Here is a 15860-nt window from a genome sequence, read left to right as displayed (position 1 = left end):
ATTTTATTGTTTTCTGAAAAATATATGCCCATTTTGAATTTGATGCCAGCAAGCTGGTAAAGTTGTGTAATGCTTAAGAAACACACATGGTGGTTAGTTGGCAACAGGTCAGTTAAGGTATAAAAAGCATTCCAGAGAGACTTAGTCTTTCAGAAGTAAAGACGAGCAGGGGCTCACCACTCTCTGAAAGACTGCACTATCAAATAGTGCGATGATTCAAGGATAACATTTCTCAACATAAAATAGAAAAGAACTTTTGCTTTTTATCATCTACGGTACATCAATAACATTAGAAGGTTTAGAGAATCTGGAAAAATCTCTGCAAAGCTGTGCAAGGGACAAGGCCAAAAACTAGTATTTGTTTTTTGCACCACAATAAACCAGACATGATTCTAAAGTGGAAATCACTGCATGGGCTCAGAAACACTTCTGCAAACCACTGTCTGTGAAAACAATTCATTGTTGCATCCACAAATTTAAGTTAAAACTCTAAAATGCAAACTGTTGAGCAGCTGGAATCCTACATCAGGTAAGAATAGGAAAGCACTTCACTTTCAAAGCTGCAGCAGTTGGTCTCCTCACTTCCCAAAAACGTAGTGTTATTAAAAGAAGAGGTGATTCTTTCTAAGAAGAGGTGATTCTTTCTAAGAAGAGGTGATGCTTTCTAAGAGGAAAGAACTTTTCAGTTGTGGGTTCAAGCCTTTCTGCACTATGTTTCTGTGTTCCAAAGCATTAATTGACTTTTCAGTGAAGTAGCTTTCAGTACCAGCAGCTGAAAAGGCTCCCCACACCTTGAAATGTCTACCTCCATGCTGAATGGTAGTAGAGATGCAGTCAGAGTTGTATTTCTCAACTCTTTAAAGATACCTGTCTGAAACATCACCGCGCAACTCAACTTGTGACTCTTAATCAAACTTTCCATATTCTGCCAAACATTTCATTCTGTTCCTGATGTTTCTCTAAGACAGCAGTCTTCTTTCTTAACATACCTTCTAGGTACAAAACCTGCATTAGAAAACATTCTGGTTGTTGTTCTTGTCAATAGTCTTGTTTTCTGTGTCTTGAATTCGGCCAGTTTTTGAAGGTTTTTTCGCTGTCTTTGAGAACAGTAAACTTCAGCAGGTGGTCCTCTCTGTTTAAAGAGGCTTTGGGCCTTCCAGATCTTTTCTTTCTGTCAACATCACCTGTTGATTCAAAGCATTGGCCTATTATCTGAATAGCTCATAGTGAAATCGGGATTTGCTGTGCCTTTAGGGTCTTGTAAATCGTTTTACCTTGGGACTCGTAAAACTACATGTTGTATATCTCGATGTGTAGACATGTCACTCCAGGTTCTACAACCTTTGTTTCCAAAAAAAAATCTAAATAAAAACAGAATGCAATGATATGCAAACCCTATATTTAATTGAAAATGGTGTAAAGACTGAGTTTTCTTGTTTGTTTTTTTTTTTTTGTAGTTTTTTTTCTCTTTTTAAATATATGCCCACTTTGACCCAAGCAATACATTTAAAAACAGCTGGGACAGGGACAAGTGTTTACCACGTTTGTTGCTTCTTTTAGCATTTGTTTGGGAACTGAGGAGACTGACTGCTTGTAGTTTTGAATGTGAAATGTTTACAGATTCTTGCTTGATTTTCAGCTCAACAGTTTGGGATCATTTTATATATATATATATATATATATATATATATATATATATATATATATATATATATATATATATATATATATATTTTTTTTTTTTTTTTGTTTGATTCATAATGTGTCTGGCCAATCTTCCAGACTCTTTTACTATGGACCCATGCTATTGTAATGCGTGCAGAATGTGATTTGCTATTGTCTTCCTGAAATAAGCAAGGCCTTCCCTGAAAAAGATGTCCGTGTGGCAGCAAATGATGAATGGTGTTCACAGACAGTGGGTTTGGAAGTGTTCCTGAACACATGCAATGATTTCCACTTCAGAATGATATGCTTTTAACGCAGTGCAGCCTGAGGGACCAAAGATCGTGGCCAGCCACTATTGGTTTTTTGCTTTGTCCCATGTGTACAGAGATTTCTCTGGATTTTCTGAATGAATGATGAAATCCTCAAGTTCTTTGCTATATTATGTTATTCTTAAATTGTTGTACTGTTTGCCCATGCAGTCTTTCACAGAGTCATGAACCCCTTCCCCTGTTTTCTCCTGAAAGACTGTTTTTATATCCAGTCATGTTATTGACCTGTTGCCAATTAACTTAATTAGTTGAGATGTTCCACCAGGTGTTTTTTTTAGCTTTACGCAACTTTCAGTCTTTTATCTTTTGTTCTCCCTAACGTTTTTGAAATGCTTTGCTGATGTCAAATTCAAAATCAAATATAATTTATTTGTATAGCACTTTTTACAACTGATGTTGTCACAAAACAGCTTCACAGAATTCCAATAAAGACAAAGTTTTAACATGAAATGTAAAACCCTCAGGCGAGCAAGCCAGGGGCAACAGTGGCCAGGAAAAACTCCCTCAGAGCTGAGGAAGAAACCTTGGGAGGAACCAAGGCTCACAAGGGGGGACCCATCTTCCTCTGGTCAAACTACCTACAAATTATTGACCAAAAAAAAGAGGACCCTATACGTCTCACAGGTCTGCTGTTACGCTTATGGGCTTATATTTTTCAAAAATTAACAACATTTTACAGCTTTACATTTTTAAAGCTTTACACACACACACACACACACACACACACACACACACACACACACACACACACATTATACATACATACAGGTCACAGGACAAAGTTTTATTTCAGAAACTTCTTGTAAGAGCACCATGGAACTGTCCTTTCCATGGTAACCATCCATACGCCTCACACAGTCATTGCAGTCCAGCACAGGGGTTGTTGACACTGACGGTTTATTTATATGTATGCATGTATGTATGTGTGTGTGTGTGTGTGTGTGTGTGTGTGTATATGTATATGTATATATATATATATATATATATATATATATATATATATATATATATATATATATATATGTGTGTGTGTGTGTGTGTGTGTGTGTGTGTGTGTTTGTACTATTTGCAATGAAAGGTTTTTAGGTTTTTCCATTTGCTTTGAAAGTGTTATGTTTTCTGACTGCTGATATTCTCCTGTATCTTCTTTTATCAGATGGAGAGTGAGAAGAGGAGAAAGTACTCCACCAGTAGCAATGACTCTGATACCACTGACAGTAAGTAGCTACTGAGCAGAGAAAACATTTGGCTGGTAACAAGCAATTGTACAAGGAATGTTGCTGTTGGAGATTAATTAGTTTGGAGTGACTCACAAGAGATCAATTTACAAAGCAGTAAAGATTACGTCGCGTAGCCGCTGTACCCAGCAGGCTAAACAGACAAGCAGAGGACCTTTACATTTCTTCTTATCTTTTTTCTGTGCTACTATTGCTCTTACCAGTCTGGTGCTCTCCTATTGTCACTCTTGAGTTTGTGTGTTCCCTTCATCTTTATCATCTCTTGTCAACTTCTTTTATTTGATCTGGTCTTAGTGAAAGAGCGAGGTGCAGTCCATGTCATGTAGGGCCTGACCAATATGAACATTTTGTTGCTGATGCTGCTAAAATTCTGATAACCACTTTTGGAGTTTATAAATACACCCTTATAACAGGCAATGATATTGGCTAAGTTCTTTACTGACTATTATGATTGGCTCCTAAGCAGTGAAGCTTACAAATATTGAAAACAGAGAAAAACAAGTCAACTTGTCATTGACAGATGTCAGCGATACACAATGACTGCTGGGACCTGGAAACCAGGGACTACTATTACTATTACTATTAGTAGCATATTGTAGTGAAAAGGAGAGTCAAATCCATGAACATCAGGGACTTCTCTGAGATGTGTGATGATATGTGTGGCTTTGGACAGCAGGAAGCCCTGTGATTTTCAAGCTGGTCTAGAAGGTGGGAGGCACGGACATTTGATCAAGACAGACAAAGCAGCAGCATCAGACTGCACAGCATAGTTAGTTCTAGTCAAGGTGACTGAGAAAAACATATAGTGTTGACAGGGTGCAGGCCTAAAAGTAGTGGGCTGAGCATTCCTTGCTATTATAGCCTTACTAAACAGTAGAGCCAGGTAGTAGAAAAATTGGTGATTTTTCACTGGATTGGGTTGAAATTTGTACTTCTAAGGATAATTTGGACTGTATATTTATGTAAGTAGTTGGTGCTGAATGTTAGAGTATTCATATTATAAAAAAGTGTAATTTTCCATTAGATTTCAGTTTTTCTGTGACCAGATTTTTATTCTTAATAGTATTAATATAGTTCTGTCACATCTAGAATTTATTTGGTCCTGCATAAAACAATGATTGCCACATATCTTGCTAAATATAGCTTCATAGCTGAAAACATGTCTTATGATATTTTGACTATATTTTATAAAAGATTATTTGAATTTGCTTGAAACTTTTTTTTATTGCTTTTTACAGGTCTTACAACACAAATACAAAAAAAAAAAACAACATAAAAAAAACCAAAAGTACTAAGTGAATCAATGTGCAAATAAAATAATATGAAAGGAAAATAGAGAAATGAAAACAGTGAAACATTAATGTTAAATAAATAAATAAATAAATAAAGGAGGGGGGGTGGCGGCTTGGGACTATTGCATGTTCAAGAGGGGGGAGTACCAAAGTCCTCTGCAGGAAGCTGCGGGAGGGACCTGAAAAAGGAGATGAAAGGTGACCAGCAGCTATAAAAGTTGTCCACTGAACCCCTCATTGCTTGAAACTTTTATGGGAAGATATTAATATTCCTTGCAGATAGAAACCTTTTTCATCATTAATTTATGGAAAATAGCTATTTTTTTCATACTTTTCACTGACTGTACATTCAGTGGTTTTATTTCATAGGTAGATATTTGTTTTGTGTTTTTTTTTTTTTTTTTTTTTTTTTTTTTTTTTTTTTTTTTATTTTTTTTTTTATTTTTTTGTCTCTGCATTGATATCGTGTTCAAATTGCAAATTACAACTTATAATGGCTTAATTTGTTGCATACTAGATGGTGTCATCTTGCTACATATGTATGCCAGTTTTAGTTATACACAGGAAGAGATGTTAAATTCCTTATGAATTTTCCCAGTGACCAAACCTGTCACTGTCAGATGCAAGGACTCATATCTAGCAACCTAGCTTAAGTAGAACACAACAAGGTGCACTATGACCACTATGCTAGTACTTAATACTAACAACAACAAAAATGCCTTTGTGAGCATTTTTACAGGGCTCATCAAGTGGGCACCTTCCTTCTTTAGTGTCTCATGGAAAGTCCTCAACACCTCAAGAAGGCTCTACAGTAGTGTTTGGCATCCCAGACCCGCCCCCTTTCTGTACTACGAGACAACAAAAGATGCACCCAAACTTGCCCACAACAAGCATGTTTAAATGCCTGTACATTGGGTCCTTCAGCTATATTTAGACCTATTTGATGGTGGCTCTCAATATGCCATCTTCAGCTGTACTTACACCCCATAGATTTAGGCAGCTTTAGGTATGGCACTCACAGACTACTTGGGGAATTGAAGAAGCCTGTTGTTGCAAGATGCTTTGGAATTTGGTATGTTGGCATACTTTGACATACTTTACAAGATTTTCTGGATTTAAGGATTCCAGCCTCTTTAGTAGTTATTTAAGATTTGCATTGTCTTCGCAGGGCACCAGGTTTGTGGCAATTAACTATGCGTTTTGAATTTTTTAATGTTTTTTTTTTAATCATTGAAAAAAATCATGAAGTCATTGCTGCTGTAAGAGGCTGGTACCTGGAGTTCAGTTGTTGTTTGGTTCTTAGTTAATTTAGAAGTTGTGCTAAATAAGAATGATCATAATTTAGAATTATTCTTATTTTCAGTCAGAAAGGGGAGACAGGTTGACTGTGCCTCAGTAAGTTGTCATTTGTAGCCTGTAATGCTATCTTTCCAGGCAGATTGTAATACAGTAGTTCTAGTTTAGTCAGGCACTGTTTACTCTCTAGTTGTCTGACATTCTGTTTTAAAGTTTGAGTAGGATCACTGGGGCAAGCCTTTTCGGCCTTAGTCTTTTACCTCTTGGTCTAGCTACACTAAAGTAGAACAAAAAAATCTTAAAATATTAGGAATTCAGTCATATTATCTATTTTGGTAGACTTTGATGGACAGCTAATAGAATTTGATGGATCTGGGAGGTTTTTGACAAAGCCACTAACTGTGGAGGATGTTATAGTATACTTGACACAATAGCATGGGGATTTCATATAAGATTAGGTAAAAATGTGAGACTGCTTTGCTGTGGGAGAATGGCTGAATGTAACGTTGGCAGACAGAACCAGATGCAGATGAAGCTTGAGGTAAGATTATTAAAATATTTAATTACAGGGGTATAAGCCAAAATCACAGTCGTAAGGCCAAAGCAAAAAGTCAAAACGCAGAGATCCATAACAAGACAAAAAGGCAAGGCAAAAATCTAAGTCAGGACAGAAAAACAGGTACCACTCGGAAATCGATAAACAGGCAAGGAAAGAACGCTCAGTATGCTCGTACTGAGACGATACTTCTCAAATAACTGAATTAAAGCCCAGGCTTATATACTAAACTAACAAAGACATAAAATGAGGAACAGGCATGTGGGTGATTAGATATGTGGTGAGAATGAGGTAGGTTGGTCGGTTGGAGTCCAGTGTGAGACTGCGAAGGGTTCTGCGAATAGCAGTCTGAGGCGGCAGTATTGGTTATAGCTTCAACTGTGACGGAGGGAGATGTGAAACTTGATGACCTATGTTTGTACCAAAGGTTAAAATTAAGTCAAAAGTATTGTTGTAATAATAAGTGGGTACCATTTTATACTTTAATGGAAACCAGCAGAGATGAATATTAAAGTCTCCAACAAATACTTTATAATAGAATCACCTATAACCAGAGCACCTTCAACAGGCATCTCGGAGGTGCCTTACTGAATGCGGTACACCTGTTGGACACGTGAATGGGAGTGGAGTGGTACTCGCACAGGGAATGCTTATCGTTAGTTTTGGTTTTGTGACTATGCTACCAAGACATCAAATCAAATCAAATTTATTTGTATAGCGCTTTTTACAACGGATGTTGTCACAAAGCAGCTTTACAGAATTTCAGAAAAGACAAAGTTTCAACAGTAGTAAGAATGTACAGAATGTACAGAAACCCCCCAGTGGGCAAGCTGGGGGCAACAGTGGCAAGGAAAAACTCCCTCAGAACTGAGGAAGAAACCTTGGGAGGAACCAGGCTCACCCATCCTCCTCTGGTCAAACTACCTACAAGTGATTATACTACTAATATTAACAGCAGTAATATTGATATTAGGAATATCTAGGAGTCTATGAGAACATCAGCGTAGGGTGGGCAGCTCATCCAAGGTAGTTGGTGGTAGCTGGGGCGTGGGCAGCTGGTCTGAAGTGGGTAGCAGGGGGTCAACCATTCGTACCACTCTGAGGATTCTGCTGCCACAGTCAAGGCCATGCTAACCACTCCCTGAGCCACCCGGAGCTTGTAACGGCAGGTTGAGCCCTGCTTAGTAGCCCTCATCTTTTTTTAATTTCTGGATGCACACCTCAGGAAACTAATTAACATTTTTCACAAGAAAAGTTAGTATCTCTACTGTCACATAGTTAAACCTGTTACAGAGCAAAGCAAAAGCTGCTGATAGTCATGCTGATACTGACATTGCTTTGTCGGTTGATTTGAGTCCTTTCCAAGTGTGTCTCAAGGATCCTAGGCGAGAATAAATGGCCTTGGAAAGCCTGTGGTTGTAGTATACTTAGAATAATGTAAAAGAATAGACACTAGCAAAATTAGAGTACAGAAAACAGGAAGTGATTTTGATAATCAGGATCTACATCAATAGGAAGCTTCTGGTACACTGCAGTATTGGGAGGGGTTTTAGTTGTCAAATGGGGCTCAGAAGGAAGGACTCATTTACACTTGTATAACTTCTGGCTAAAATGCGTCTCAGACCACCTCCTGAAGTGCAGTAAGCAGTCTCCTTTAAACAAGCCTTGGGTGTGTTTACACCTCCTTTTTGTGAATATTCTTTTTTTAATCCTAATACTCAGGACTCAAACAACCAGATGTAAACTGGGTCAAAGTGGCTTGCTCTGACATGGTACTTCTGATGGTAGTACCACACTATGGGCACAGTAATGCTGACTCATTTCATTTCATCATTTTTCGTTGTTTGTCACATCATCCTTCTCTCACAGAAGCGGTTTTTAAGCAGGACATCTGTATGTCATGCACAGTTTTTCTTCTGACTTCTCAAACTACTTCACTTGTGTGTTTTCATTGCTGTTGTTTTTAACCTAGCAGGATGTGGTTTTTGGTCCTGGTGACCCTGTTCTCTGTGCATTTTGTATCTTCCCAAATCTCACGTCTTACTCATCAGTGAAGTATCAGACACATCATGAGGATGTTCAATTATGTTATGAGAGGAATTGGGAACAACTGGCCTGTAAATTGTAAGGCAAGACCATGTGGCCTTTTCAAATGGTAGTTTCCAAATGCCCTCAATAGGATATTTTCACAAGGCCAATACATGTATAGAGAAATTATATTAAGCCTCAGTGCGTTGTGATGACATTTGTTGCTATTTCTTTAAAGCCTGCTTCAAAATTTTCCTAGTCTGTGCACTTTTAAAAGGTGCCCCTAACTCAAACAAACATGCCCACTCAGCCAACCTACGTACTTTCACTCTCGCATTTGCCATTCCACATATAGACATCTCTGATGGACAGGATAGTGTGAAACAGCTATGTAAATCTGTTTCACTGATATTAAAGCTCCTGCAAAGTTAGGACGGTTTTAAAACAAAAATATCACGTAAACATTCTGCTTTACAGTCCTTGTGCTGTTTCTAGTTTCAAAATCGTGACTAATGTGAAACTTGAAGCCATAGCGTATTGATGGTTAGTGTAAAATGGTTAGACCAACAAAACAAAAACTGTCAGTTTAGAGTGGACACTACTGTGCACATAACAAAAATGAAGTGATTTTCCTGTAGCATTTTAAAGTAACTGGTAACCAAATCATAAATCAATATTAAACCCACTATAAAATTATAACACTTGATAATAACAGGCCCATATAAATAGCAACTTAATATTTACGTAGTTGTTAATGATGGATCACAGTTCTAGAATTGTTTTTTGTACATTAATAAGTGTTACAATTTAACTTGCTCACCATTTACTTAGTGATATACAAATTATTAAAGCACTGTAAATCCTTCTTTACAAATGTAGATTAAAGTGTAATAAGTAATAAAAGATATCTTTATTGTAGCAAGACAGTAAATACTTTTAAATATTTACTGCAGCATTAATTCATCAACTATCACATCTTATTAAATTGTGTGTTATTTGTGCTTTGGTGAGGTCTTAGAGCTATTAAAAACGACTGAAGTTAAAATTTGTGCAGCAACCCTAATTAAAACTGATCATTGTGAGTGTCCCAATGGGGCCAAATCTCCAAAAAATACCTCTTTTTTTTTTTTTTTTTTTTTTTTTTTTTTACCTTGATCAAATCAAGTGAACACTTCTTATTGTGCTACAATAAGACATTGTTGTTGATGCTAATTTAATTTTCATTTTTTCATACTCCTGTTACATCTTTACATATTGATGGATGTTTTTTTTTCCCCCCAACAGCAACAGTTGATTCATGATTAAATATGCTATTTTTGGATGGATGTTTGTATGCTATAATCATTTAATACACTTTTTAAGTTTTATTTTCAGAGGAATCTAATGCCCCTAATTGAACAGCAGCATTTAAGTCACATAATATGTAGTAAGTGACCAGATTGGCTTTTAGCTAAGGCATTTGCATGTGTTGCAGGCCAAGTGACAACCTGGTCGCGTTCTTCAAAGAACACTGGGACCAATAGCACGTGGGTACGACAGGAACAGAGAAAACCATCAGAGGTGAGTGCTAGGAAAGTTGTATTTATTTCATCAAAAGGCATAAAATGTGGCTGAAGGGCAATTTGTATTTATGTACATTTACATGTATATCAGGAATAGGTGTGGTTATTCAGATATCTGAACACATCTTAGTATTTATTTACTTTATTGTGTATTCAATTATGCCATGTATAGATTGTAATTAAAATGGAAGTAAATTAGGTTTTATCTGCAATTTATATGCAGTTCCAAGTTCTTGTTCTGTTTGTCAAGTGGTATTGTAAATCACTGCAACAAGGACTCTCTACCATATTGCATTGACTCACCACCCTGGCTCTGCCCACTCGCGATCACCCACACCTGCAGCATGTTTCTAGTTTTTTACACCTTAAATCACATATGCCTACACACAAAATTGCTAAACAAACCAACTGATCAGTTATGGACCACCTCTTCTGCTAGGTGTTCACAGCAATCTTACATTTATCAGAAATTCATCAGACAATTATGACAATTAAGTGATTAATTAAGTGATCCTTTTTTTTTTTTTTAATCCCACAAATGGGGAAATTCCACCTCCGCATTTAACCCATCCGTGAAGTAAAACACCACATACACACTAGTGAATACACACACACTAGGGGGCAGTGAGCACACTTGCCCGAAGCTGTGGGCAGCCCTATCCACGGTGCCCGGGGAGCAGTTGGGCGTTAGGTGTCTTGCTCAAGGACACCTCAGTCATGGACTGTCAGCTCTGGGGATTGAACCGGCAACCTTCCGGTCACAGGGCCAGTTCCCTAACCTCTATAATAAATTAATTTACTAATGTTCTGTGTTCAATTTTTAATTGATAATAATATCAGATATTTTCCCATTGGAATTTGAATACTGTTCATTTAAAGTGTAGATATGTAGCAAAAATGTACTAAAAAAAAGGACCTTTTACCTTTTATAATTCATCATAATAATAAACACATTATTAATTATAATAAGCACAATTAATCATGTCATAAAATTCATAATACCCATAATTTACTTAGTGGCAGAAATTATTAACTATAAATATTTTATATTATACTAGAATTTAAAATGTGCTTATATAACTATAAATATTTTTTCCACACCTTTACAAAAAGGGGCCAGTGATTAATGATGTGTAAAAAAAAAAAAAAAGCTAACTAAGAAAAAGGTTAATAAATCGATTTGTACTATTTATTAATGTACATTTGATTGTTATATAATTACTAACCAACTGTTAGATTATGATTAACTTGCTGTTTACTTGGGCCTGTTATTCTAAAGTGATTAGTGTTCTTTGAAGACTGCAAACAGGTAGTCACTTGGCCTGAAACACATGTAATAAGTGACCTGATTGGCTTTTATATTTTTGTCACCTAAATGCTGTTGTTCAATTGCATTACACTGTTCTGAAAATAAAACTTGGTGTCTTAAATTATTATAGTACACTTGCATCCAAAAATGTTATCATAAGCACAAGTTACCATATCATTTAAAAAAGGTACAATTTTGTTTCCCCATGATCTTCCTGTAAGTGTAATGACTTTAACACACCTCAGAAATGTGTTCTAAATTTGGTCGTCATGCATCAGTAGGTATGGAAAAACAAAATTAACAAACTGTCATATTTCTGCTCCCACTACTCCCACGTATCATCGAGTCAAACACTTGGCTTAGAGACCCTACATTTAGAAATGCACTATATTGCCAAAAGTCTTAGCTCGTCTACCCTTCACATGCATGTGAACTTGAGTGACATCACATTCTTAATCCATAGGGTCTGATATGATGTCGGGTCTTATATGATGTTTGGGCGGTCCCCAAACTGTTCCCACAAAGTTGGGAGCATGAAATTGTCCAAAATCTCTTGGTGCTGAAGCATTAAGAGTTCCTTTCACTGGAACTAAGGGGCCGAGCCCAACTCCTGAAAAACAACCCCACACCATCCTCCAACAAACTTTACATGGCGCAGTGCAGTCAGACAAGTGCCATTCTCCTGGCAACCGCCAAACCCAGACTCGTCCGTCAGATTGCCAGACGGAGAAGCGTCATCTGACCCTTTAGAGAACACGTCTCCACTGCTCTAGAGTCCAGTGGCAGTGCTTTACACTACTGCATTCCACGCTTTACATTGCGCTTGGTGATGTAAGGCTTGGATGCAGCTGCTCAGCCATGGAAAACCAATTCAGTGAAGCTCTCTACGCTGTTCTTGAGCTAATCTGAAGGCCACATGAAGTCTGGAGGTCTGGTAGTGATTGTCTCTGCAGAAAGTCGGTGACCTCTGCGCACTCTGCGCCTCAGCATCTGCTGACCCTGCTCTGTCGTTTTACGTGGCCGACCACATCGAGTTGCTGTCATTCCCGATCGTTTCCGCTTTGTTATAATACCACTGACGGTTGACTGTGGAATATTTCACAACTGGACTTGTTGCACAGCTGGCATCCTGTCATGATACCATACTGGAATTCACTGGGCTCCTGAGAGCGACCCATTCTTTCACAAATGTCTGTAGAAGTAGTCTGCAGGCCTAGGTGCTTGGTTTTATACACCTGTGGCCATGGAAGTGATTGGAACACCCAAATTCAATGATTTGGATGAGTGAGTTGATACTTTTGGCAATATAGTGCAAGTCATGGTGCAGAAGGATCATGCATTGTTATTTCTGTTTCACATTGACTTTAAATGCCCATAGTTTGTTTTTATTTGACATTTTTGTCAAAGTGTATTATGCCTGATTAATGCTAAGAGGATATTTACAGTGTTTGTTTGTCATTTTAGTCTAGTGTGTAACTAAGCTGAAACTACAGAGATACTATTTATACTACCAAGTAGGTGGTTTTCTTTTCCTCTGTAGTGCATGCTCTTTCAACAAGCTACAATCCAAATTCAAATAATTTGCCATTTCATCTTGATACATTACATTTAAGTGCACGTGTCACATTTATTAAATGCAATGCATACAAAATCTAGCACAAGATTGTTTAGTATATTTATTTTCTTTGAAAATGAATCATTAAACTTTGGCTGTGAACTAATACAGAGCTGGGACAAACCTTTACTGAACAGGAAGGAAGCTGCTTTTGCTTGTAGGCAGGTGTGAAACTTGTAATGAAAGGCTTTTTCCTCTGTAGCCTAGACAAAAATCAGTTGGAGTAGAATTTGTCAGGCGATGGAAGCTTCACAAGCTGTCGCCATGTCACTTAACCAGCTGTGTACGAAAGAGCTGCGGTAAATCATGCCATGAAGTTGCCAAAATCTGGTTCTTGCTTCTACTGTGGAGTTGTGTGAAACTGTGATGACTCAAACAGTTTAGTTCCTTTGTTTGCATGGCTACATGAAAAGGAACAGAACATAATTTACTACTGGTTCTAAAAATAAAAAAGACCATGCTAAATTTTTTTTTGGGGACGCTTTTTCAGATTAACTGGGTTTAGAATTTCTGCTGTATTGTCTTGGTAGTTGATATCATGCATAAATTAGTTGAATCAGTGCTTTTTCAGGATATATATATTTATTTTTACATAACGCTTTTTCATTGAGTGCTGTCACAAAGCAGCTTTACATTCAATCCAGGTCCAAGCCCCAGATGAGCTAGTGTAGAGTGATACTGGCAACTTCCTAAGAGCAAGAGGAAGAAGCCTTGAAAGGAGCCAATACTCCAAAGTACATCCTGCTCTGGAATCAGAATCAGATTTATTGGCCAAGCATGTTGACACACACACACACACACACACACACAAAGAATTTTATTCTAGCTGTTGGTATCTGTAGTATTGAATGCAATATACAGACAGTATACAAATAATTTACAGACAGTCTACACAATATACAAGCAATTTGCTGACTATACAGGAACAAGTAACATAGATTAGATTAAACTTTGTCACTGTACAGATACAAAGCCAATCAAATGCAGCTAACATCTAACCAGAAGTGCAAAATACATTATTATTTACATATAAAGTGCAGAAAGATGGTATAATGGTAAGAAAAATGATATGCAAGTATAAATATATTATACAGACTGAATGGAAAGTGTACAAATGTAGGTACTTTGAGAGCAGTATATGTAAAAGATGTGTATGCAGAGTAAACTTGTACAATAACTGTTGCTGCAAATATGAATAGTGCCATAATAGACTGTGCAAATATGAATAGTGCTATGATTATGAATACATGGTCCCTTACACACAGAGATTCCTCCAGATTCTCAATCTTTTAAATGTTAGTTTATACCACAGATGATGAAAAGCAAATGTTCTTTGCTGTGTTTATTGAAAAACTTTATTCTTGAATTGTTGCGTTACTAGCTTCTGTAATGCCTGTCAGATGGGAGGAGGGTAAAAGTCCATGGTTAAGATGAGAAACATCCTTGATGATGTTCCTCACCCTGCCCAGGCAGTGCTTATAGTAAATGTTCATAATGGGGGCTAACTGGGTGCCTGTGATGCATTGTTCCACCTACTGGAATGCTTTTGTGCAGTTGCCATACCACACTGAGATGGTACAGCAGTTCACTAATATCCCAGGATGCAGGGGCTTCTTGAGGCTCTGTAGGAAATAAATATGTTGCACCTTTTTGACCATGCTGAAGGAGTCGGACCTCCATGCGGTCATCCATGTGGCTTCATCAGATGTGGATGCTGAGGAACTTGAAGCCAGATATGCACTCTACCTCAGCTGTGTAGATGGGGGAATGTGCCTGGCTGTTGTCATCAAACCATGTCATCACACACCAGCCACCACCATCCTGGGCTGATTGATGTGGGACTGAGGCAATTTTGGAGGATAAAGACTCAAATCTGAGTGGGTGAAATAAAGTACTGGTACTGGAGAGTCAGACAAAGTTTTTTTATTAAAGTTGGAATGGGAGCTTTGTTTCTGCTATAGGTACCTGCATAGATGGGGAATAGTTTAGAAACTAGGCAGCAAGGGAATTTGTGTAATCATGCATATCCATAGATCGTTGCATTCTGCATGAGTGTTGAGATTTGGGCATGCTTCTATGCCTTTTTTAGCAGTTCCTTTTACATAACTATAATACATGAAATATTTAACACATTATTCTTCAACATCATATATGATTTTATTTTGTATTTTAATTAACTATTGGCTCAAAGAAAACTATTGGCTGTAAATTCATCAGGTTCACCTGAATCCATAAAATCTTAAATCTTTATGACCTTTTTCAAAAATATTTAATGTCTGAAAATCTCTTTATTCTTTTCTGTACCTCCAAATTTAGAGATGTTTTAATGGATCGGGTATTGGCTAAAAACTGCCAGGTCCATTTTGGATGCTTTCTTTAGTTTTTGTGGGGTATTTACTGCAGCTGTGAAGCATGTTTTCAGAAGATAACAAAGAGACCGCATGATAAATCATATTTTTATCATTATCTCAATATGAGTTTTTGCTATACACACATTGTTAAAAGCTGTGATAACACAACAGCTCAAATAACCTCCTACACTCAGTGCCCAAGAGAGGCTACATCATTGCAAGCACAAACCATTAGCAGGCTAATGAATGCTCCTCTGCGATAAGCTGAAATGCTGTAAATTTAAATGTTCAGCCAATTACAAAAGCACAGTTCAAAAATTTCTCTGTTCTGTACTGCAACCCTGTAAAAACACACCAAACATTAGGATTGTTCTCACACCTAAAAGTGTGTTTTTATGTGTGCAAGACAGTACTTACTACTGTCACAGTAAATATTGTTTAATATTTATTGTTCTACAAATAAACTATATTTCTTTTGTGCCTACATAAAAATAATAGCCTATGTTTTTATTTGTTTTGGTAGAAATTATAAAAAAAGCTTTTGAAGTAATCTCAGCTCAGCCTTTTGGTGCACAAAAATGTGCTTGCAGTTTTGATGTTTGAAGTTAATGTTAGTATT

At 37.2% G+C, this 15860-nt stretch overlaps 1 protein-coding gene across 4 annotated transcripts in view; it reads left to right on the top strand.

Annotated features, from left to right (window-relative positions):
* The window catches only part of jade2 (jade family PHD finger 2), a 107463-nt gene that overhangs the window by 14312 nt on the left and 77291 nt on the right, over positions 1–15860 (top strand). For all 4 annotated transcript variants that reach the window (XM_017705311.2, XM_017705312.2, XM_017705310.2 and 1 more), the window contains exons 2-3: positions 3151–3211; positions 9879–9964. In XM_017705311.2, the coding sequence (XP_017560800.2) occupies positions 3151–3211; positions 9879–9964 (147 nt within the window). The remainder of the gene's footprint in view (positions 1–3150; positions 3212–9878; positions 9965–15860) is intronic.

The sequence above is a fragment of the Pygocentrus nattereri genome, chromosome 16, assembly GCF_015220715.1.
Source record: "Pygocentrus nattereri isolate fPygNat1 chromosome 16, fPygNat1.pri, whole genome shotgun sequence".
Classification (NCBI taxonomy): domain Eukaryota; kingdom Metazoa; phylum Chordata; class Actinopteri; order Characiformes; family Serrasalmidae; genus Pygocentrus; species Pygocentrus nattereri.
Note: the sequence above shows the minus strand (reverse complement) of the source record. Positions and strands in the feature narration are given on the sequence as shown.